Genomic DNA, 25,194 nt, shown 5'->3' with positions numbered 1-25,194 from the left:
CTTCTTCTTCTTCTTCTTCTCCTTCTCCTTCTCCTTCTCCTTCTCCTTTTCTTCTTCTTCTTCTTCTTCTTCTTCTTCTTTTTTTGGAGGGGGCAAGGTCTCACAACTTCTCAACTATAGCCCAGACTGACCTAGAACTCACTATCTAGCCCAAGATGGTTTTGAACTCTCAGCAGTGCTTCTGCCTCGGCCTCTGGAGCACTTGGATTACCATGCCCAATTTATGAGGTGCTGGGGTTTGAACTCAGGGCCTCATGTGTGCTGCTAGGCAAGCCTCCTACCTACTAAGCTACAGCCCCTACTAGCATTTAAGTTAGCATTACAGAATAGTGACGTTTGCTGTTATTTTCATACATGTACGCCATTATATTGTGTTCTTATTCATCCCCTCCCCCGTTATTCTCTTATCCCCCACTCCTTGTTGGTCCCCAACTCCCAAGACCTCCCCTCCTGATTTCCTTCACTTTCTCCCCTTCAAATCTTTTCTGTTATTAGGTCCCAAGAAATTCCTTTCCCCAAAGTCTGGCATTTAGACAAACACCAGCATTCCCTCAGGGACTTAAGTTCCTAAGTGCTCAAAGGAGTCCTCCTGATCTCTGGCAAAAGGGACACATGGCTCCTCCATTAACCTATGCCCATGGTGCCTATCAGGTATCAAGGTCTATGTACCCTCTAGGCCCCCTCATTCCCTGCTCACAAGTACCTGTTGCAGAGTCCTCCTGGCGGGCATGCCCCGCCCCCTACCCTAAACCTCTCCTATATAACCCAGCCATTCTGGCTCCCCGTTCTCTTGGTGCTCTGGGTCCTTCGCTACTCTCCCTGCCCCCTCTTTCTAGTGCTCTCCCCTCAGCTCTCTTTTCTCGTGGCCTGGTTCAGTCGGGGCCCTTCCAGATGCCTCTGGCTGTGCTCGCCCTCATATCTACAATAAAAAAACCTCCCCTCACCCACACCTAGGAGCTATCATGTCCTCGATTTCTCATTCACCCATGTAAGCAGAGACTGTAACATGTGCATTTTATTACACAATGCATGTTCTCTGTGTACCCACACGGGTCCATTCTTCTCATGCCATCTGGCCTCTCTGGGGTCATGTCTCTGAGTTCTAGCCTGTTCACCCAGGAGCAGCAGGGCGTGCTGACCTTTTGCTATAGGGGAGGCTCCCATAGAGGAACTGTGGACTCTTCACAGACCAAGGTCCCCACAGGCCGGAGGGAAGGTGGGGTTGAGTGAAGGGCCAACCAAGCAGGTTTTGATAGGCATTCAAGACAACAGGGCTGTGTGGGAGGGTTCACTCAGGTCTGGACAGCACAGGGACTCTGGGGTCTATTTTCTTAGAAACGACAAAGTTAAGGCAGGTGTGGAATGTGAAGTCCAGAGATTTCTTCCCTGTGGCTCCTGATCTTGGCCGAAGTGTCGCGGCCCAGGCTGGAGTAGGGGAGTGTTCAAAAACACTTATGAGCTGGGCGGTGGTGGCGCATACCTTTAATCCCAGCACTCGGGAGGCAGAGGCAGGTGGATCTCTGAGTTCGAGGCCAGCCTGGTCTACAAGAGCTAGTTCCAGGACGGGCTCTAGAAACTACAGGGAAACCCTGTCTCGAAAAAAAACAACAACAAAAAAAAAACACAAAAAAACAAAAACAAAAACAAAAACACTTATGAACAGCAAAAGCTTGAGAGCTTGTTATGTGAGGGGAAGAAAAAGAAATCTCCATTAAACAAGTAGTAGACCCTCAAAGATTACTGGTTATTGGGACACTTTACACCCAGATGCACGGCCTTGGTAGAAATAGTTTGCTGGTTCACATTGTACCTCTTATCCTCGCAAAATGAATGCGTGTGCAGATTCTCTTTACTCCAAGCTGCTCGCTCGCTGCTCACTCCTCCCTCCCCTTTTCCTCTTCCTCCTCCCCTCCCTCCTCCCTTCCTTTCTTCCTCTCCACCTTACTTCTCCTCAGGTTTTGAGGTCTCTCTATGAAGCCCAGAGTCTGGCTTAGAACTTGCAGTGATTCTCCTGCCTCAGTTTCTTCTGTGATATAGATGTGCACCAAGAACCATGCTCAGCTTCCCACCCCCTCCTCTTCCATCATTTCTTCCTCTCATGCCCAGGCTGGCTGGAATTTCTGGGCTCAAGCTGTCCTACTTCAGCCTCCTAGGTAGCTGGGGCTAGGGTGTGCACCCGATATCCCCCATGGTTTGACTTTCTGGCTGCAACCCTTCAAATAGCAACCCTCCATTATGATGGGGTCCTTGGTCTTTCTCACTTTCTTTGACATGACCTTGCCCAGCCCAGTGGCAATAAAACAGACATTACATTAATGAGTACTGCTAATTAATACAGGCCCATGTTTATACCTGTTGAGGGCTTGGCTGGTGATAATTAGCCTGGTACAAAATAAGTTCTCTGGAAAGTATGACCTATAGCAATTTGCCATAAAAATAATTGTAACAAACACCTCATCTGGAGATTATTAGGGGCATTTTATGATTCCCCCCCCCCCCAACATCCTCACAAGGAGAATTGAACAAATGCAGTTAGGATAATCTTGTTCAACACTCATATATATGGGGACCAACTTGAAACTCACAGAGTTTAAACATTCTAACCAAGGTCACACAGCTTTGCTAAGTTTGTACTTTGAGTCTCTAGCGGGCCGGGCAGATAAAGGATCTTTCGTTCTCGCTACTGAAATGTTTTTAAGCAATTTTTCTAGCTCAGGGCAAGCAGCCCCGCAGCCCTGTTCCCCATCGGTGTTATAACTTGCTTGATTCATCCTCATTCTTCAACTTTTGTTTTTTTTCTCGGAAGCTCCAGCTGTGTCCGGTTGTTTGAGGAGACTAGCTCGTTTGGGCCAGGTCCAGCAGTCGCCCCACCTCCTTGGCAGACTGGTGGCAGACAACAGCTGACGCCAGAGATTTCCTCACGTGATCACCGCAGCTCCCTACTCCATTCCTTGTCCCCGAGAGTCAGAGTGGGCACTTCCAGGGACTCCTGTGGCGTGCACCAGGTAGGTAGGTATCCTAATCCCGAAAGTCTGCAGCAGGGCGCCGCGGGGTGCGGGAGGGGGTTTGGAGGGGATGACTGGAGGGAGGGGCGGAGCAGTGAGAAGTGGAGACGCAGCAAGCACTATCAGATAGACTTGGGACAGGCTCTCTGTGTCCCTTCCGGGCTCTTAAAGTTGCGGGAACACCTACGGTTGGCTTCAAGTTGTCTCCCAGGGTCCTACTGGTCTTTCCCCTTCTCGTTCCCCACCTGGGGGACAGCGGCTCTGCCCTTCCTTCCTCTGAGCTTCGGCCTCTTGCCCCATAACAGACCTTTCCCCTTTTCTCTCTGCTGACTTAGCTGTGTGCTTCGGGGCGTTGGAGAGACAATTAATCAGTGACAGGAAGCCCAGCTGCAGTCAGACAAGCCTCAAGGCCGGTCCCAGGAGTCTCCGGTCTCCCACCTGTGCCTGCCATGGCGCCACTGAAGGTGCTGCTGCTCCTGTCGGGAGTTCTGGGGGCTCTTGCTGAGCTCTGTGGTGAGTAACCAGCCACGGACTGGAGCCTGCTGCTTCCTCAGTCTCGAGGAGGGATGGCTGCCTCTCCCGTCCCCTTGCTATATTTGGGGGAATCAGAAGCTCCGGGTGGGGATGGGGGAACTTACTTGTCCCTCAGGTCTCCTACAGATGTTTAGGCTTAACTGGATGTTAGTGCTTGGGCATGCTGAATGGACGTCCCCGCCCCCTCAGGATTACCCCCCCCCCCCCCCCCCCCCATATCCAGCAATCCTTCTTTCACTCACTCGGCACAAAGGAAACCTCTCTGGGGCAGGCCAATATTTCGTTTGGAGAAAGAATGGGGAGTACATTGGTCTGATCCCAGCCCTCCTAGAGTTTATGTTCTAGAGAAGGTGTTGGCAAAGGCATGGGTTGCCAAACTGGGTTACCGTGAGTGATGCAGAGTCAACCTGGGGCAACAAGAGAAAGCCACAGGGAGGGGCCCATCCACTCAGGGAGAGAGGTTGGAAAGGATGTACAGACACTAGACCTAAAGCAGGATAAGAAGCCAAGGAGGGAGTAGGGGGCAAGCATCCCAGGCTGAGGATGGTGCTTGGAGGCCCTGCCTGCTCCGGCTATTTGTCCCAGGCTGTAGTCCCCAAGAAATCTCTTGTGGATTCATGATTGTGAGCCTCAGGTTCCAGGTTTAGGCACATTCATGCCCTGGGACCAGGCAGGAAGCGTAAGGCTATATGGCTCACTTCTCCCCTTCCCTCCACATACCCTGCAAATGCGTTCTCAGGTGACCCTGGGCAAACCCTGAGCTACAGGTGTCAGATGAAGAAGTCAGGAGCAGAGAGACTAAATGGCCTACTCAAGGGGCCCCAGCTCCAGCAGAACTTTCCTGGACTCAGTTCTTGGGATTTCAGGCCAGTCTTGTTTCTAGACACCTGAAATCTCTGACCATATCCTACTAAAGCACCTCATCCCTGGGCCCCGGATTACTGTCCAGACAGTCCTCAGGGATTCCGCCAGCAAGCCAGAGATTCCCTTCTTGCCCGCCTCAGCCACAAAGCCCCTTCCTTCACCATCCTGAGAACACTGGGGACTTGGGGTGCAGTCCCTTCAATACTCTTGGCCCCTGTGTCTTGTAAAGTGAGCAGAGGCTGTCCCTCCTGCCTTCCTCCTCGGTGCCCAGTGAGGACACCACACCCTGCCTGTTCAGCTTCAGGCTCTGTATGCAATGAAGTGGACAGGACCATTCACTAAAATCTACATAAAGAGGGCTCCTGGGCTTCTGTGTGCCCGTTGGTCAGTCCTCAGGTGAGAATGGCACGCCCTAGTGTGGGGGGTAGGAGACCTGTCAGGGTTCTCTACAGGAACAGAACTGATGGAATGAACATGTATTTTAAAAGAATTTAGATTGGCTTGCAAGGTGTGGTCTTGGTAGTTCAACAATGGCTGTCTCTTGATGGAAAGTCTGAGAATCTCAAAGTTGTCCAGTTGATGAGGGTACTGATCTCTGTGACCTAATCTCTGCCGGAGTTCTGGAGGATTCCTGGAGATTGTTGGTCCTCGGGAGTATGTTGGAATCGTGAAGAAGGTGGATTTAATACCAGCCCCAGCAATGGAGTAGATGAATTTGCCAGTGAGAGTGAGGGCAAGCAGGCAAAAAGCTAAGTTCCCCCATCTCTCTCGTTTTTTAAAAATTATTTATTTATTATGTATACAGTGTTCTGCCTGCATGTACATCTGCAGGCCAGAAGAGGGCACCAGATCTCATTACAGATGGTTGTGAGCCACCATGTGGTTGCTGGGAATTGAACTCAGGACCTCTGGAAGAGCAGCCAGTGCTCTTAACCTCTGAGCCATCTCTCCAGCCCTTCCCCTATCTCTTATTTGCCATCAGGAAGTTTGGCCCAGATTTCGAGTGCATCATCTTCCTGCTTTAAATTGTAATTTCACTAAGAAAACCCCTTTATAGAGCGCCCAGCAGCTTCGGGTTTAGTTGATTCCAGATGCAGTCAAGTTGACAACTGAGATTAACTATCATAGGAACCTTGACAAAGGCCACTTTTTCTAGCTTGAGTGAATCTGCCTGTCTCCTTCCTGTAAACTGTGTCATTTCCCCTTCCCAGGGCCATTGTGAGTCCCTCTTAGGGTGTGTGTGTGTGTGTGTGTGTGTGTGTGTATGTGTGTGTGTATGTGTGTGTGTGTGTGTGTGTGTGTGTGTGTGTGTATGTGTGTGTGTGTGTGTGTGTGTGCATGTGCACGCAGGGGAGCGGAAGGAGGGGAGGGAGGGGAACTGTGGTTGGCATATACAATGAATAAAATGTAAAATAAAAGAGTAAGTTGTGGTTTCCAGCTCCTATCATGGGCAGGACCTCCAAGACAATCCAGTCTTCCCCACTCTGAGTCTGGGGCCCTTCCCAAGGAAGGAAGGCAGCCATCAGCTGGAATCCAGGCATGGCCCTGAGATTTCTGCTACCAGGGTATTTCTGTATCTGGCTACAGATTTTCAGCCTAATCCCCAGTTGTGACAGGTTGTTAGTGACTGGTCTCCCAGTCAGAGACCCCTTTCACTGAAATAGGAATGGCAGAAAAAGTGGCCTTTCAAGGTTTGAGTGGAGGAGTTTCCTCAGGCAGCTGGGGAATCAGCTGACAGGGTACAGCATGTGAAGATTTGTTGTGGAACATTCCCAGCATGAGGGTTGGAGTTTCAATCAGAGCAAGGGGAGGGGATTGCAGCCTGACACAGGCTTGGCTCTGAAGCACCATGAAAGACAGACTGACTTTGAACTTGTGATTTCTCTCCCATGCAAAACAACAATGAAACCTATCGACACCACAGAGCTTGCTTGAGGGCCTGGGAGCCTGGACTGACTACTGATAGGTGGGGTGGTCGCCTGGCAATAACATCCTTTGATCTCACTCCATCACCTCTCCTTGGCCCACACTAACTCCTCGTAGGGGATGCCTGTGTAGGTGCTGCCTTTTGTCATAGCAGACATTTCTCTACACAGTGGGTGTGGGCTGTGTGGTAATGGAAACTGGGACGTGTATTTCCCGGAGAAGGTTTTATCTGGTAAGGCGGTCAGAATAGTTGCTTGCTAGTGGCATAGCCCTGAGTCCTCCCTCACACCGTTTTCTTTCCTCAGTAATACCACAGGTGGACAGCCAGCTGGTAGAGAAGCTGGGCCAGCAGCTCTTACCTTGGATGGACCGGATCTCCTCAGAGCAATTGAACCCCAGCGTCTATGTTGGTCTGCGCCTTTCCAATATGCAGGCTGGGACCAAGGAGGACCTCTACCTGCACAGCCTCAAGCTCGATTATCAGCAGTGCCTCCTAGGGTATTGCTACTCTCTCTCCTCTTTCCCCATGACTTGATCCATGTCATAAGAGATAGGAGACTGGGTTCTCTCATCTGGGTGTTTGTGGCTTTTTGACAAACTCTAGGCATATTTTGTCTTCCTTGGGCCTTCCTCCATCTGCAGAGTGAAGGGGTAAGTGGTGGTACTAGGCCAGAGATGCTGACATGTGTCCTTTGTCCTGAAACTGCATCCCCCTGATTCTTGAAGCAACACCTAATTCTTCGTGTGCTCCTGACTTGTGCCTGAGACAGACATCACTAATCCATGAGTCCTAAAGCAGCACTTAACTCTTTCTGTGCTCCCTACCTGTACCCAAGGCAGACATCACTAATCCATAACCAGATATGCGATTGTATATTGATACAAAGAAGTAGTATCTAACTCATTCTGTAGTTTATTCATGTGCTAAAAACAGACACTACTAATCCACAGCTATGTTCTTTCATGCAGAACCTAGAAGCAACATATTTCTGTGCTCTTTCTCCAAGGAGTGGCCATGAAAGAGAGGCCTGCTCTGGGGTGTGAGTGAGAGGTGAAGAATAAGAAAAAGTCATGAGTCACCAGATGTAGTGGTTCATGTTTTAATCCTAGCACTTGGGAGGCAGAAACAGGCAGATCTCTGTGAGTTCAAAATCAGCCTGGTCTACAGAGTGAGTTCCTGGGCTGTCAGGGCTACGTAGAGAGATCCGTCTTCAAAAACAAAAACAAAAAAACAAAAAGAAAAAGGGGTGGGGGGGAAAGCCATGAAATACCTTCCTGATTTCATTCCTTCTCAAGAAGTAGCTGCAGGGAAGGGAGAGGAAATGCAGGGGAGAGTGCATGGCCTGATTGGAGGTCAAGCCAGGCGATCTGGTACCCTTATGGTTCTTCCTGGAATTTAACCTTCCTTCTTTCTAAGTATCTGCAACATGTGTCCCTACCAGCACAGCTGACTGCCAGTTCTTCTTTGTGACCCTAGTGGAGGTTGTTGGGTTCACAGGGGTTGCACAAAGATGGGGGGCAGACCACCAAAGGTTCTTAGACCAGAAGCAAACTTTATTCCAGGTAAAATAAAAAAATTAAAAAAAATAAATCTTCATGGGGCACAAAAAACTTATCAGCTATCTGAGACCACAGCCGGAGATGGACTCGTAAGGCTGTGGCAAAGGCTGGTTTTCAAACTCCTCCTTTTATAGCAAGCATTAGGCAATAACAAAAGAATTTTTACAATCTCAAGGTAAAACTCAGATACAAGTTGCCCTTCTTTGCAATTTCCATTAGCAGAGTTTTTCCGTTAAACTAGTGTTTGTATTTAGTCCCTTGCTTTCCCTGGCATTCCTGGATAGCGTTTACCAAGGCTTTGCACCTCCCCTGCCACTGCCAGTTCCCTAAAGCCAGGAAGGGTATGGGACAATATAAAACTAAAAATCAAAAGTCACGTACATCCCATCATTTAAAAGTTAACTCAGCTCAGATCAATTGCTAGTCACGAGTGGCCAGGGGGTTATCTAAAAGCTGAGCCTCAGTTTACAGAGGGTCACAAACAGAGCTAAGGGTTGCAAAGCGGAGTAACTCACTGTTAATAGTTAATCCCTAAACTGCTGAGAAAGCAGCTGACAGCCTGCTCCCCTTTTCCTAGGCTTACAACTTTATATTTGCTTATTTCTACATTCCTATTTCTGGAATCTACATTTCTATATTCTTATTCTTGGGCTTTTCAGAAGTGATCCCAAGTCGGGCTTACCAAGGGGACAGTTTCTCATAAAAGCATATTGACTTGCCTGGTCCTAGGTCTGTCTCCAGGGATGACAACAGTGGTTGCCAGACCAAGCCTTCAGCAGGCCACCTGGCCCTCTACCTGCTTGCCCTCAGGGCCAACTGCGAGTTCATTGGGAGCCGCAAGGGGGACCGGCTGGTCTCACAGCTCAAGTGGTTCTTGGAAGATGAGAAAAACGCCATTGGTGAGAAAGATGCCATCTGAGTGGTTAGGGAACTCTGGGAGGGTTCATCAATTCGCTCTGTTTGTAGTTTCGAGGCAGGCCTCAGATTTGTAATTGCTCTCAGTAAATGGTGTTCTGGGTGAGAATCAGATCTTTGGTTTTCTTTCCAGGCCTCTTCTCACTCCCCCACCCCCACCCCGGTCCACATCAAGTCCTCCTAGAACAGTGGTGCTCAGTCTTCCTAACGAGGCCCTAATGAGACAGTGCCTCATGCTGTGGTGACACCAACCATAAAACTGTCATTGCTACTTCATAACTGTAATTATGCTACTATTATGAATCGTAATGTAAATAACTGTGTTCCCCAATGGTCTTAGGCGACCCCTGTGAAAAGATCATCTAAGCCACAAAGGGGTCAAGACCCACGGGTTGAGAAGCACCGATGTAGCGGCTCAGGCTGGACCCAGGAACAAGCTGAGGGGCTGCTCAATCACCAATGCTGACCTGTTGTCTACCTCTTGAGACACCTGTCCAGCCTCCTTTCCACTTACCCTTAGCCTCTCTGTCAACTGTCCAGCCTCCTGACTTGGACCCAGTCCCAACAGCTGAAGCAAGGCTTTTCAATATGAATCTGTTCTTCATGCAGCTTAAGCCCTACAGGGCCCCTCACTGTTCTATTCACAGCCCTGGGCCCAGCCTGGCTTGCATTGGTTTGGTTACTTCTCTGTGTGCTCCAGCCACACTGACCTTTCCTCACAAGTTTGGGTATTCATGTGCGCTCCTCCATCCCCTTCTAGATGACTCCTAGCTCTGTGCTCTCTTCTCTCCACTCCTGAATCACTATTGTGAAGAATCCTCAATTTCCCAGCCATTTGAAGACTTGTGTAGCTCCAGGGACCTTGGGCCATATTTCTGTTATAATTGTGCTGTCTCACGAGTATCTGTTGGGCCGTCATCTTCTATTCTGACCTCCAAGCACAGAACCTGGCCTACACTGGGACCTCAGCTAGGCACTGAAGGAGTATATGATGCTGTGGTCTCCATGGGATGTGTTGGAGCATGCAGACTGTGGGGTCCCGTGAGCTATGGGGCTTCTTTCTGGGAAGAGGCTGAGAGGGAAACCCCGAAACCTGACATGTCTCTTTACTCCTTGTCTTTCTCATCTCAGGGCAAAACCATGAAGGTCACCCCCATACCAGCTATTACCAGTACAGCCTCAGCATCCTGGCACTGTGCGTCCACCAGAAGCGGGTCCATGACAGTGTGGTGGGCAAGCTCTTGTATGCTATTGAACATGGCCACCATGTCCGCCAGGGCCACCTCTCTGTGGGTGAGTGGACAAACCTAGCCTCCCTCCAGCCCCAGGGAAGGCCTCTATGACTTTCTCTTGTGCTCACCTTTCATTAGACCCCTTAGAATTGAAATGTTGGGGGCTGAGAGCCAGCTCTGAAACCAGGCTTTGACCCCAGCTCCATCACGTGTTCACTGCAGGGCGTCTCTTACTCTGCCAGTCAGGCTTTTCCTAGAAAATGGCCTCCCAGCAGCCTCTCACTAAAAGGTGCATTACAAACAAAGGTCTGAGCACACACTGGGTGTTCTTGACCCCATTCAGCCTGGGGATCCTGATACCTGGATTCTGATCCGATTGTTGTACGTTGTATGACCTGGGGCCTCCACAGCCAGTTTTTATCATCATGCTTCAAGGTCTCTGCTAGGTCTGGGCTCTAGGAGTGAGCGGGTAGTGTTATGCCCAATTTCTGGTCCCCAAATAAATCCACGGAGCCCGATTTCCAATGCAAATTACATGAGGGTTTTAATAATATTCAAACTTAAGTTTGGACCAACACCTTTCCAGCACCCAGCATGGTGGGTGCAGAAAATGTGGCAGGGGCCCTGGGAGGGGAGAACTTTTAAAGGGGAAATGCTATGATCAGGGGAGTTCATATCCTGTCGTCTTGAGATTGGGTAAGGAAGGCATAGAGTACTGGTCAGTTTTGGGGTGTGAAAACCTAACAAAGATCCATAAATTACTGACAAGGTATCTTCAAGGACAGGATGCCTCCCAAGAATATTTGGACCTCATTAAATTTTATGGCCTTGCTACCTATCTCCTTAATTGGCCATTTTTTGGGTATCTGTTCAAATTTCTGCTATGGCAGCACATTTATGGAGCTGAGAACGCCCACCCACCCCACCTTCCAGCTCATTATATTGCTTAAGATGAATCCCCTTCTTTAAGATGGAGTTTGCAAAGTCAGGTCCGCACAGTAGGGCTTCTTTGGGGGAGGATAGGAAGCAGGAGGGCCGTGTGGTGGTGGTGGTGTTTGGTAGATGATTGCCCAGAGAGAAAAGGGCACAGGGCCCTTTGTCAATAAGATGCTTTAATTGTCTCAAAGGCTTGCAGAGAAACAGTGAACAAATTACCTGTAGGAGGAGAAGAACTTAAAGATTCCCTCCCAGGCCCTGGCTGCTCCTCCTATCAATTAAATCAGACTGCCTGAAGGTAGATAAGGCAGCTGTTACTGTCCAATTCTCTGCGAGGCAGGAGATTTAGCCCAGTAGCACAGCACCAAGCATGTCTGAGGCCCTAAATCCAATATCCAGCACTACAAAAAAAAAAAAATTATCAATTAATTAATAAAATAAAGCTCCCTCTGTGAATCCTGGTTGGGGAGCAGGTACTTTAGGATCCATCCTCTTGTATTCTCTTCTATTTTTTAAAAAAGGTTTATTTAGGGGCTGGAGAGATGGCTCAGAGGTTAAGAGCATTGCCTGCTCTTCCAAAGGTCCTGAGTTTGATTCCCAGCAACCACATGGTGGCTCACAATCATCTCTAATGGGGTCTGGTGCCCTCTTCTGGCGTGCAGGCATACACACAGACAGAATATTGTATACATAATAAATAAATAAATAAATATTTTTAAAAAAGGCTTATTTATATATTTATTATGTATACAACATCCGGCCTCCTTGTACGCCCGCATGCCAGAAGAGGGCACCAGATCTCATTACGGATGGTTGTGAGCCACCATGTGGTTGCTGGGAATTGAACTCAGGACCTTTGAAAGAGCAGCCAGTGCTCTTAACCACTGAGCCATCTCTCCAGCCCTGTATTCTCTTCTTCAGTCTGTCTGTCTGACTTGCTGCTCTCAAGATACTCAGTGACCAAGCAAATCTGTTTGTCTAGACTTGAGAGGTTTCCTGGGGCTTAGTATGTCCAATGTTTGGATTGAGGAGTCCTGGATTGGTACCCCAGATGTTCCTGAACCCCAAAACTCACCTAGCCTGTTTCCATCAAGCTATCCAGTTCATCCTAGGCTCTACCCCCCAGACACAGAAGCCATGGCTGGCTTGGCCTTCACCTGTTTGGAGCGTTTCTTTTTCAATCCTGATTTGAGACCACGAATCACCATGGCTATTGAGACAGTGCGAGAGAAGATCCTGAAGGCCCAGACCCCTGACGGCAACTTTGGGAATGTCTACAGCACCCCACTGGCACTACAGGTGGGAAAGAGATCCTGGAACCATGACCACTCAACAAGTCAATGGAGGGTGGGCTGGTCAGAGGCTGGAAGACTTGGCTCCTCCCCAGTGATTGACCTACTGCCTCCTCCTCTTCCCCACAGTTTCTGATGACCTCCCCTGCTTCTGGGGTAGGACTGGGTGCAGCATGCCTCAAGGCAAGGGCATCTCTGCAGGCCAGTATCCAGGGCGGGGCCTTCCAGAATCCTCTGATGATTTCACAGCTGCTTCCGGTGCTGAACCACAAGACCTACCTGGATCTTATCTTCCCAGACTGCCAAGCACCCAGGGGTAGCTGAACCCTTGTTTTCTGAGTAATCTGCTATCTGTGGGTCCCAGTAATGGGCAGTCAGTTGGTCCTGCTTTGCTGAGCCAACAGGAGTGTGTGGGTCTGCATAGGACACGGCAGCTTAAATGAGGTCACAGCTTTTTGATGCTCATGGTGTGGAGACAGATACCAAATAAGCCCTCTGAGTGGTACCCACTGTGGAAATGTTTTAAGTGAATGGAAGGAGAGATGTATTAGCCAAGGTTTTCTAAAGGAGCAAAGTTTATAGAATGATTTATTAGACTGACCTATAGCATATGGTCCAGATAGTCTGACAGCATCCGTCTCACTTTGGAGAGGTTGGAAATCCCAGAGTGTTGCAGTCTGTGATGGGATGTCTCGGCAGTCCCATCGTGGTACAGAAGGCCCAAAGGATTCTGGACAGCTTCTGGCCTTCTGTTTACACTGGAAGTCTAAAGAAGATGGTTCCAGTATTGACAAAGAATGCTGTAGTGGCAGGATAGAGGAACTTGAGAGTGAGGACAAACAGAGGCTGCTTTTTTCATGTCCCTCAACTGGGCTGCCATCAGAAGGTGCCACCCACATTTACAGAGGGTCTTCCCCACTTTGAATAATCTGATCAAGAAAAATCTCTCCAGCCGGGCGGCGGTGGCGCACGCCTTTAATCCCAGCACTCGGGAGGCAGAGGCAGGCAGATCTCTGTGAGTTCGAGACCAGCCTGGTCTACAAGAGCTAGTTCCAGGACAGGTTCCAAAGCTACAGAGAAACCCTGTCTCGAAAAACCAAAAAAAAAAAGAAAAGAAAAAGAAAAATCTCTCCAAAGAATACCCAGAGATTCTCATTTTAGTTGATTCTAGATCCAGTCAGGTTGACCAGTAAGATGGGGTCATCAGAGATGTGTGAATGAATGAGTAGACAGAGACACGTTTGCTTCAATTTGATACCCAAGGAGCTTAATTCCCAGCGCTGAATCACTGGGCACCATCTTAGTGAAGAACTTGAAGGAGTGAGTGGGATTTGCCAGAGCAGCGGGAGGAGAGGGCAAAGGCAAATGCGCAGAGACCGGTGATGCAGAGGTAGGGGCATCATCTTGGAACTGAGTGGGTCTGGGAGAGTGAGCAGGAGAAGGAGAATACTGCACAGAAAGATCAGCTCGTCCATTAGAGGTCACCAGGAAGTGGCATGAACAAAGGGAGAAGGTCCTCTGAGGTGCGGTGTAGCAGATAGGTGGGAGGCAAGAAGCAGAGACACCAGCAAGGGCCAGGGGGACTGGGTTAAGAGGCAGAATTCCCCAGGTGGATGCTCATTGACTGAGTCACTATGGGGGAAGGCCATGACCACATGGGCTGCGGTGTGCAGGGGAGGAAAGGAGAACTTGGCTCCCCATCTTCGTGACCGCTGCTCTTCCTGTCTCCCTGGCACAGTCATGTTGGTACCAGCTGTTGAGGACCCTTCACCAGCCCATTTCCCAGGGGTCATCAGTGTCACGCTGAAGGTCTCCAGTGTCCTGCCACCATACAAACAAACATTTTTTATCCTTTCGGGGTCCTCGTTGGAAGATGTCCTGAAGATGGCTCAAAACATAGGAGGATTCACGTGAGACTTTCCACTTTCCAGCCCTCACTCCCCTCAGCCCTCCATGCTTGGAATGGAATCACGGGAAGGATGGGAACAGACAGGTTTCTTGGGAGAAGTTCTGGCTTAATCTCTGCTTCTGCCATCTACACTCCTTTTCGGCCAGTGTTTTGAACCTGTGGTGTGAGCTATGGACCACTGTCATCGAGAGTTTGCTCTAGAAGCAGAGACCCAGCCTAGGAATTCCAGTTCTTCTACCCCCACCCCAGCTATCGAGCCAGGACAGTTGTTTAGTTTGGACTTGAGATATCCCGCCTCCTCATAGGCCAGTGTGAGGAGCCTACGGTCACTGGTGACATGCTCTGAGTAGGTCTAACGCCTGGCAGCAGTGAGTACTCTAGGAAGACTAATAGTATCAATTCATCTTGATAGAATTTTGCCATTAATAACCCTAAAAAGCTAGACAACGTGTTTGTCCCCTTGAGATTTGATGGGCCTGGGAACGAGCATATCTCAATTGCTGCTCCTTGCTGGGCCCTGGCTATACCTGGAGGTGGACATAGCTCATGGGGGGGACACCTCTGGCTCAGAGAGGTTGAGTTCTTCCTGCTGGCCTGCTCACCCCTGGATTCTTGCTTCATCTTGAGAAATCCGTGCTTTCTGTTCCCAACAAGGGTTCCAGGGAAGGCTGACAATGGGGACCATTTGGTTATTTGGGTCAGCAACTCTGAGACCAGAGCTGCGTCAACACCACCACCATTATTAATTAGTTTGGTTTTTCAAAGCAGGGTTTCTCAGTGCAGCACTGATCGTTCTGGAACTTGCTCTGTAGACCAGGCTGGTCTAAAACTCAGAGATCCACCTGCCTCTGCTGCCCGAGTGTTGGGGCTAAAGGCATGCATCTGAGAAAAATGGTCCCAGTTTTCAGTTTAAGTGACTTCTCCTCCCCACATCCCCTCTGAGGACTGAATCTGGAGCTTTGACAGGCTAAGCGGAGATCTACCACTGAACCATTAGATTTTTGCTCCTCATTTGGAAACAAAGTCTGTACTAGTCACAAACCTCATTGCTATGACAAAAGGCCGAACATTGGCAAACTGAGGAGGGAAGGACCGGTGTGGGCTCAGAGTTCTGGGGAAAATAGTTCATCGTGGTGGATAACTGAGCTACATCTCTGGTCCCCATATTTAAAAAAAAAATCTGAGACAGAAGTATTTTGTTGTTTTATTGTGTTTTTAAGTTTGAGTCAGGGTTATATAAATTGCCCAGGTTGGCCTTGTTCTATAGTCCAGGCAGGCCTCAAACTCACAGTGCTCTGCCTCAACCTCCCAAGTAGCTTGGATGACAGGCAGGAGTTACAAACCTGGCTGGCTTATATTTCTTGGAATGGAGGCACTCCCTCCCTGATTAAGATGGAATTTGCTGATGAGCCCTTTGGAGGGACAGAGTGTATGATCCATGGAGAGCTGGCCGGGCAGCTGGTGGTGGTGTCTAGGAGCACACGATCCACTGAGTGCTGGCCAGGCGGCTGGTGGTGGTGTCTAGGAGCGCACATTCATGGAGTGCTGGTTGGGTCACTGATGAATGGTGTCTAGGAGGGTTGGAAAATGTGAAGTTGGAGGCAGGAGGCTCAGAGAAGGCCACATGGTGAGTGAGAAAAGCGCCTCTCCGTGCCAGCACCCTGAATCTAACTCCATTCTCTCCAGAAAAGGGCAGAGTAGAGAGAAGAACCAGATAGCAGAGTAGGCAGCCTGCGCCCTCAAAGAAGGGAACACTACCAAGTGAGGAAACTGGAATGAGACCCAGTGCCACTGCTCTCTGCCTCTGTCCCCGTATCTCTGAGCTCTGGTCTCACACTCTGGTAGCTCAGTTCCATGAGTCCCAAACACCCACACCCATGCCAAGAGGCCAGTAACTGCTGAGGGATGGTGGAGGATAAAACCCAGGTGGGCAGCGTCAGTAGAGCTATGGGGGGGAGCCACGACCTACAGTGAGATGGCCTAGAAAGTGGCCTGGTTGGCCTTCTGTTGCTGTGAAAAACCCCACAGTCAAAAGCAACTTGGAGGTGGACAGGGTTTATACGATTTGCAGGTTATAGACCATCACTGAGTAAAGGTGAGACAGAAACTTGGAGACAGGAACCCAGAACACCTGCACTCTGGTAGGGTGTGTTGTGGGGGTCAATTGTCAATCAAGACATAGCCCAAGGAACACCCACTGGCCAATCTGCCCAAGGAACACCCACTGGGCAATCCGATGGAAGCGATCTCTCAATTTCCTCTTCCCAGGGGTCTCTAGTTTGTTTCAAGCTAATTTAAACTAACCAGCACCGGAAGGGCTAGGAGAACGACGCCTGAGGGCAGGCAGGTTTCTGCTGGAGTGGGTGAGCCCCCTGCTTTCCTCCTTGGAGACAGCAGTCTCTTCCTCTCTACTTTTCTATTTTCTAGGTATGGGACACAGCCCTCTTTGTCAGGCCCCTACCTGACATCCGTACTGGGGAAAGAAGTTGGGGATCGAGAATTCTGGCAGCTCCTCCGAGACCCTGACACCCCCCTGCAGCAAGGTGAGTCTGGTGGCCTGCCGCCCTGGATACCTCCCACCCCGATCCTCACCCACTTTGAGATAAGGCTGTGTCAACCCAACCCAGCCCAGCCTTTCCCCTGAGCCTTCCTGGGCTGCAGCTTCAGAGATGCACCCAAAGCATGCGTATTTAAAAGAAAATCTCTACTGGTGATGCACACCTGTAATCCCAACCCTCAGGATATTGGGGCAGGAGGATTGCTGTGAGTTTGAGGCTAGCCTGGTCTGTACAGCCAGACCCTGTCTCAGCCACTGGCCCTACCAAATCAAAATTAGTCACAAATAGAACTGACTCTGGACACCTGGGTTCTCAAGGGACCCTTTTAATTCCTCCAAGTTTGTGATATTGTTTCTAAATGGTTAATTTTGTAGATCAAGGAATGATTTGGGCCACCTGATGATCTTACACTATGCAAATGATCTTCCCCTGAGCCACACCCAGCCTGAAGGCTGATTTTATTATCTTCCAGTTTTCTCTAATGAGAATCTGGTGTTCCCCATGCTAGTGAGAGACAGAGTTGGGACTTGAAGCCAGGTCTCTGCTGGACTCAAAGGTCACTTCTGGGACATTCATTAGTGATAGTCCCTGGACTACACTGAGATAGCCCCTCTGTCTGACAACTCTATTTTGAAGATGGTGATCCTGTCCCAGTTTCTTTCATGCTGCTAGTTTCTTTCATGCTGTTAGTCCCACATCTACCCACTGAGGGCGCTCTCTCTGCTGTGAGCTTATTACTCCCATGTCTACTCACTGGAGGCGCCCTTTCTGCTCTATGAGCCTGTTAGTTCCACCTTTACCCACTGGGGGCTCTCTCTGCTGTATGAGCCTGTGGCAAAGGCTGGATAAGAGTCACCAACTGGTTCTGTACAGCAGCCAGCTTCCGGCCACCAAATCTGGAGTGGGTCTTACAGATGTGGCTTCAGGGTAGTGGTCACTTGATGTGGTTGGGAGTGGAACGTTGTCTTGCTAATTCTCTTCGTTCCATTTGTTTCTGCAGGCATTGCTGACTACAAACCCCAGGATGGGGAAACCATTGAGCTTCGCCTAGTTAGCTGGTAGTCTTGGGCTCCCTCCTGATGTCCTTGTACCCTGCTGCCACCTCAAGTGCATTTGGAGCAATGTCCCTCAGATCACTTCCACTATCTCAGCAAAGAGAATCCTAAGCTAGCCCTGCCTAACCCAGAGGCCTTTCATGAAGGTTGCAGCAGTCTAAAGTACAGGCTGCCCTTGACTTCCTCCGCACAAGAAGTCTGCTGTCTGTAGGTGTTGCGAACCACTCAGGGCTCTGGGACTGGAGTCCTGCAAGGAGGCCTCCACAGCCCAGGGGCTGTGGTTCTGACCCCCTCCCCCACAACTTTTGCTCTCTATTGTCAGGGTGGTGTTCCCAGAGCTGGTCATAAGGCAGCTGCTGGCCAGCCTCCAGCCTTCAGCGGGGCCTTCCAAAATAATTAAAGCCTTGATTTCCCTTTCCTAGCTGCAGTGTTCTGACGTCTCATAATCATCGCCTGGGGTGAGGAGCAGAGGTGTCTGGGAGTCCAGCAGGACTTGTGAGCGCTCTCCCGTGTATCAGGCATGAAGTGGCACAAACAGAGCTGACTACACACACCTTTATAAATATCACATGAAACAGCCCTGCGGGGTTGTTCATCCTTTTCATCTCTCACTAGGAAGACGAGGGAACCGGTGGTAAAAAAGTAAAAGTGACTCACGACAGTCACAGCGAGGCAGTCACACTGTAGGAGGCAGTGTCAGGCAGGAGACATGACTTAGGAGACAGAGGCAGCTACTGACTCCTGATGGACAGAAGATATTTGCTGCGGACTGGGCTGTAGCTGAGTAGTAGAGCACTCGCTTATCAGGCACAAAGCCTTATGCATGTAGCCTAGGCTAGCGTTGAACTCAGAGTCTTCATGTCTCAGCCTCCTAGGATTCCCCACCATACCTGGCTTTGAAGACCTAATCACTGCCCAGTCACCTTCTAATACTATCACTTTGAGGTTAGATTTAAGCACATGGATTTTGGGGGACACACAGTCATACCAAAACATGCTTGTTTAAAAGGAACCTGTACACCTGTAATCTCAGCTGTCAAGAGAGAGGGCTGCATCCCAGAACTGCATGAAATGAGAACTAAGTGATATTTGATGGGGTGGGAATAGTGCTCCTTTGTTACGGTCTCTGCCTGGCATGCACAACGCCCTGAGTTTAGCATCACATTAAGCCATGCTTGGTGAAGCACCTGAAATTTGAGTGCATGGGAGGCAGAGGTATCAGAAGTTTAAGGTCATCTTCATCTGCATTAGGAATTTGAAGCCAGCCTGGAATATAACTCTGTCACAAAACAAAAAACTAAAACAAAGGTGTGTGTGTGTGTGTGTGTGTGTGTGTGTGTGTGTGTGTGGTGTACATATACACATACATATACACATGTATACACACACACACACACACACACACACACACACACACACACACACATTTCTGAGCTGAGGACCGAACCCAGGGCCTTACGCTTGCTGGGCCAGCACTCTGCAAACACTGAGCTAAATCCCCAAATCCATGAAGCCATATTTGCCCAAAAGATCCCACCCACCAACCTGGAGATAGCTAAGGGCAATCAAAAACTTGAAGTTGGGACTTGCCTGCTGCAGGGAGCCGATTTGCCGGTCGCCATCACAAGATGGCGCCAAGCCCCTGCAGTGCCGAGTAAACAACTCCATATTAGGCAAGGCTCTAGACAGAACCTCCTGCAGGCATGACCCGTGTCCACTCTCCCTATATAAGCGGCTGCCAGTTTAGTTCTTGGGGGGGGCCTCGCTTCCTGCTCTCCCTTTAACCAAGAGGCTCCAATAAAGCGTGATTTGAAAAGAATCCTCGACTGGTGGTCGTTCTTCCCTGCTGGCCAGGGGGGTTCACCGCAACTGGTGCCGGAACCCTGGGACGCCGGGACACCTTTCGGTCACCAGGCGAGGGGCCATAAGAGTATTCAGAACTCGACACGCGGAGCGGTGGCGTTGGTAAGCAAGTCTCCCAGATATAATGATTGCTGGAGTTGAGCCCTGGAGTGTTCTGCCTCGCTTTTGTGGTGATTGTGATCTGTGTGTTCCTGTGTTGTTTTTGGTCGCGCTGCCATAAGCCTGGTCAAGAGTGCCTTTGTTGTTGCGACCGCGCCTAGTTAGAATTGAAAGTAAGTCCGTTGTAGGTAAAGAGGCTTTTCTCTAAGAGGGGGATAAGACCGCTGTAAATTAAGTGGCTCCCTGGTAGGGCGCTCGTACATAAGTGCGCATTATGGGCAACACTCATGGCGCTGATCCTGGTACCATCAGCCTGATTAGTCCCTTGCAGGCACTGCTTAAACAGTGTGGCCTGAAGGTCTCTCGGAGCACGATTGATTGACGGTCGTGAAGGACATTGACCAAAACGCACTGTGGTTCTCGGTCTCTGGGGATTTCACCTTGCCCTCATGGGAAAAATTAGGACGGGACTTAAAAGGAGCCAAACATGAGGACAAAATAGGCCGCGGCACTATGCCACTATGGTGACTAGTGAGGAACTGCTTATGGGAGGATGATAATACACATCTAATTAAAAAAGGTAGAGAGACATTAATGGCACACCAGGACAGCTTATCAGAATCAGAATCAAAAGGGGGAGACTTGGATAGGCCTAAAAGAAAAAGAAAAAGGAAAAGAAAAAGGATCCAAAAGTTAAGCCCAGGGAAAAGGGCCAAAGAGAGCCCTTGAGCAGAGAAATATAATATAATATAATATATATAATATATGATACAATATATCTGCAACTTCCAAACTCTAGAAATGATAGAGACATCTCACTGCCTGAACAGTCACCCAAAGTTCTTTTGTAGTGTTGGGGCATCCATCTTCGGCCTATAGGCCCATAGTATCCAGCAGACTTTTCCATGAAGCAGGAAATTTCAAAGGCAGTTCAGTCAGTATCTGCTGTGTCCTGCAGAATGTCTTACAGACTCTTTCATGAAGCAGGAACCCCGAAAGATCATCTCACTTTTAGGCAAGTTCAGCAGTCCTCTCTCTGAGGGTTCTCTATGTCCAGTTTATGCAATAGTCCAGGCAAGAGCAGTTTCTTGCCCAAATGGCTATCAAACTCCATAAGGATCCTCTTCGATGCCCATCTTCTTCTTGAAGTAGATTGGTGCTGCCAGGAGCAGACGTGTCTCATTGTCATAAAAAGCCCTAAGTTATTAAAACATTTAAGTGGAATATTCTGAAGTCTTTGAAAGATATTAGGAATGCCTATCTAACTGAAATATATCTCTATATATCTAGAAATCTAACTAACACGACTACAAGCTTAACTATTATCAATGATTATCCATTAACAACCTATATTTCCTAATTATACATTACATTTTTAAATGAACTATACAATCACGATACCTTAATCAAGATCAGACATACATATACATATAACAAAATTGACCTTAAATTTAAATCACTAAAACAAAATACATATCAATGCAAATTATTCATATCTATATCATATCCCCCTTTAAATGTAAAAGAACATTTATAAACAATATTTGGGAATATGGGCACAGTTATCTCTCTCCAAACTGCTTCCTGCTGAATGGGGACGCTGTTAATCAGATCTTTCATGGTGTAACCTGTGTGCCAGGTTCATCTCAGTCATCAGTTGGGTGAAGTAATTTTCTGAAGTTGCTCACAGCAACCTTTTAGGAGGGCGTGGTCTATCATACCATATTGGGATAGAAGCAATCCAACGGGTCTCATTTTCTGTAAAAACAAAAGAAAAATCTCTTTTCCAAAGTATCATATCCTTAGATCCAAATTCTGAAGTCAAGGTATTTTCAAAATGTCTATCTTTGATTAGTTCAGCAGCATTTATAAACAAATATCTTTTAGCATCTGTTGCTTCTTCCTCAGCATTCAAACAATTCAAAGAGATCATAATAGCATAAAGTATCAAGATTTTCTGTGTATTTTCCATCTTTATACAACTTTACTTTAACCTCTATTTCATTTATTTTTACTTTTATTTTTTGACAAGTTCTCTGTATATCTTTGACCTGGAATAACTCTGCAGACCAGGCTGTCCTTGAACTCTCAGAGATCCACTTGCCTTTGCTTCCCACGTGCTGGGATTAAAGGTGTATGCTACCACACCTTGAACTCACAGAGATCTGTCTGTCTCTGCCTCCCAGGCATTGGGATTAAAGGTGTGTGCTACCACACCTTGAACTCACAGAGGTCAATCCACCTCTGCCCCTTGAAGTCACAGAAGTCAATCTACCTTGCCTCCCAAGTGTTGGGATTAAAGGTGTGTACCACCACACCCTAGCTACTTCCTTTTTTCTTTTTTACTTTTAAGAACTTTAACCTTTAGCATGCACATATTTTTAACACAGTGTAAATCATTTAGAGGTTTGCTTTGTTTTTGAATCTCTCTTTACTGTATCTCTCTTTTTCTGACCATATGAGCCTTTAAATTACTGAGCAATATGAGTAGAATTCAAGCCGCGGCTTTGCCGGCTAGATCCAGCCCATTCCTTAGCTTTCCAACCTCACGGCCAACCACTTGTAGCCATTTTTATTGCCACAACTCTATGGCGTTTCAAGGTCCCTGCCAGCAAGCAAGCTGCAACAGTGTCAAACAACAATCAAAAGCTCTCTAATGAGATGGGAGTCACTGCAGATATCTCAGCCCTGGCTACGCTACAATTAACTAGGACTTGGCTCCTTAATGTTTCTGGTAGTATATCAGAGTCACTGGGGCTGGAGAGATGGCTCAGCCGTTAAAGGCTAGGCTCACAACCAAAAATATAAGAGTTCATAGCCATGGCTAATCAGGTGCAAATGGCGACCACAATTAACGACGTGGTTTCAAAAACAGCCGATGCATTAGAAACCCAGAATAAAATCAACAATCATATCCTTTCTGGCATAATAGCTGCCAACCAGAGGATAGATTATGTGCAGACCCAGGTGGATGAATTGACCCGTCTGGTCCAGATCGGATGTGTCTCCTATCAGAAACATGTGTGCATTACTTCTCTTGTCTTTAACAATTCCAGGAATGAGTCACGAAGAACTGGGGAGTATCTGGTAGGGAACTGTTCGCGGGAAGCGGAGCTGTTACTCCAGAATCAATTGTTCCAGATCACTATCCTGAATAATACTCATGTCCAGCCCATTACCCTTAAACAGTTTTCTGATTGGCTATATTCCACTCTCTCCTTTTTTAAAGAATGGGTGGGTGTTGGGATATTTCTGGCATGCTGTCTGGGAGGATGCATGGTCTGCTGTGGCTGATTTACCATCTTCGAGCTCAAACAAATAGAGATAAGGTTGCTGTCCTACAGGCCTTAGCCACCTTGGAGTGTGGTGACTCTCCCCAAATATGGTTATCGGTTCTTAAGAACCAGTAGGCATTTGTCCTGCATAGCCTTTGCACCCCTGTAGGGCTTGTTCCCATTGCACCAGGGAAGGTATGCTGAGACAACGCTTGAGATACTGCCTTTGCACCTCCTAGGGGTTTGGCCCATTGCACAGAAGGAGTACCACAAGCCTGGGCTTCCCTTGATCGGCCCCCACATCATGAGGTGGGAGCCAGAACGGGAATAAGACCCCTTGTTGCCTACTTTGCTACAAAAACAAAAAGGGGGAACTGCAGGGAGCCGATTTGCCGGTTGCCATCACAAGATGGCGCCAAGCCCCTGCAGTGCCGAGTAAACAACTCCATATTAGGCAAGGCTCTAGACAGAACCTCCCGCAGGCATGACCCGTGTCCGCTCTCCCTATATAAGCGGCTGCCATTTAATTCTCGGGGCCCCTCGCTTCCTGCTCTCCTTTTAACCAAGAGGCTCCAATAAAGCGTGATTTGAGAAGAATCATCGACTGGTGGTCGTTCTTCCCTGCTGGCCAGGGGGGTTCGCGGCAGCCTGCCTCATCTCCACACTAGGGCTCTGCATCTCTTCCTCTTCCGGGTGTGGCCAGCCACGATGGCTGCCACCTCCAATTCCAGACCCCAGGTTTCTCTTTCTGAGTTTATGACCTAAAGCAGGTGTCAAGTCTGTCACACTCAGCAGGGACCCAGAGAAGCCAGGGATGAGAAGAAAGTCATATTTGGTACAGGGTCTCACCATGAGCTTTAAGAAGCCCCTTTTCCAGTTCAAGGGGACCAGTCTGTGTCACTGTTGGAGGGTGTTCTCTGGTTCATGGTGTTTGTGACCATATAGGACACTAGAGCTTCGGTAGAGAAATGATCTGGTCAGGGTTGCGACCATAAGAAAAAAAGCTCAGATCTCCACATCTGCAGCCCAGTCACCAGGGATGAGTTCCTTTTTCCTTTCCAGCCTCCCTCAGAAGTGTTTTTGGCACCACCTGCTTCATAGAAGAGCTGCTGGGCCCCTCAAACAGCAGGGTTCAGATTTGTGGAACCCTGCATGTGAGTGGGAAGTGAAGGCCGCTGTGAAATTTTGAGCAGACCTGAAGGAATGAGAAAGCCCTCCGCTGCAGCGATGTGCTCTTTGAATCTGGGCTTCTTGGCCCCCCATTCTCCCGCATGCAAACACCCTCCTACTGAGAGCCCTGCTGTCTATGCTGTTGAGACAGGTTAAAATGGGCTTCAAAAGTGGGCAGTGGCACATGCTTGGAATCTCAGTGCTCCTGTACATGCACACACACCACAAACAATAAACTTTCTTGTCAGGACCATCAGCCCCTGAATAATGACACGGAGGCTTCTTATTGTGAACACTTGGCTTTTAGCTTAGGCTTATTTCCAACTAGCTCTTATCTAATTAACACATATTTTTAAATCTACATTCTGCCTCGTGGCTCTTTACTTTTCCCCAGTGTGGCACATCTGACTTGCTTAGAGTCTGCTGGTGAAATCCATGGGTCTAGATTCCTCCTCCCAGTTCCTCTCTCTGCCAGGAAGTCCCACCTATTCTCTCCTGCCTAGTCATTGGCCTTTCAGCTTTTATTAAACCAATCAGAAGGTGACTTAGGCAGAGACACATCTTTACAGCATACAAAAAGATTATCCCATAACAAATTTAAAATTGGAAGTAATACTTTTTAATTGAAAGAAGCTTGGTGGATAATAGGTTTTTAAAAATCCCAGAGGAATATAACTCACAAGAAGCCCAAATTCCTCCGAGAGAGAGAGAGAGAGAGAGAGAGAGAGAGAGAGAGAGAGAGAGAGAGAGAGAGAGAGAGAGAGAGAGAGAGAGAGAGAATGTGTGCTTGATTCAGTTTCCCTCCCATAACTCTTTTTGGAGAAATTATCTAAATGTCTCAGATTTTGGTCCTCTGCCTGGAAGTCCCCTTTCTACAGTCCCTGTCCTTCAACTTGGGCTACTCAGCAGCGATCTATGAGCTCCCACGGCATCAGAGTCATCAGAGGCAAGTGTGACAATGTAGATTCCTGGTTCATCCGGGACAGAGGTCTGATTCAGGT

At 48.5% G+C, this 25,194-nt stretch overlaps 1 protein-coding gene across 2 annotated transcripts; it reads left to right on the top strand.

The window, feature by feature from the left end:
* Window positions 1–2,854: 2,854 nt before the first annotated feature.
* On the top strand, window positions 2,855–18,207 carry Tcn2 (transcobalamin 2). Of its 2 annotated transcripts, none has more exons than XM_038339474.1 (10): window positions 2,855–3,009; window positions 3,341–3,518; window positions 6,635–6,827; window positions 8,619–8,788; window positions 9,936–10,097; window positions 12,099–12,271; window positions 12,394–12,580; window positions 14,003–14,174; window positions 16,601–16,716; window positions 17,732–18,207. In XM_038339474.1, exons 2-10 carry the CDS (start codon window positions 3,455–3,457, stop codon window positions 17,791–17,793), a joined length of 1,299 nt encoding a protein of 432 aa, XP_038195402.1. In that variant the 5' UTR covers window positions 2,855–3,009; window positions 3,341–3,454; the 3' UTR covers window positions 17,794–18,207. The 2 variants fall into 2 exon arrangements, with proteins under 2 accessions (XP_038195402.1, XP_038195409.1); XM_038339481.1 differs by having other exon boundaries at window positions 2,861–3,005.
* Window positions 18,208–25,194: the final 6,987 nt, after the last annotated feature.

This window comes from Arvicola amphibius, chromosome 1, assembly GCF_903992535.2.
Source record: "Arvicola amphibius chromosome 1, mArvAmp1.2, whole genome shotgun sequence".
Classification (NCBI taxonomy): Eukaryota; Metazoa; Chordata; class Mammalia; order Rodentia; family Cricetidae; genus Arvicola; species Arvicola amphibius.
The sequence above is the reverse complement of the archived record's forward strand: the minus strand, read 5'-3'. Positions and strand labels throughout refer to the sequence as shown.

Excerpts from the sequence above, each read along its gene's own strand:
- Tcn2 (XM_038339474.1), top strand. The coding sequence starts at position 3,455 with ATGGCGCCACTGAAGGTGCTGCTGCTCCTGTCGGGAGTTCTGGGGGCT. Across the intron at positions 12,581-14,002 it reads AGACTGCCAAGCACCCAGGG|TCATGTTGGTACCAGCTGTT; the intron begins GTAGCTGAACCC and ends TCCCTGGCACAG. Across the intron at positions 16,717-17,731 it reads TGACACCCCCCTGCAGCAAG|GCATTGCTGACTACAAACCC; the intron begins GTGAGTCTGGTG and ends TTGTTTCTGCAG.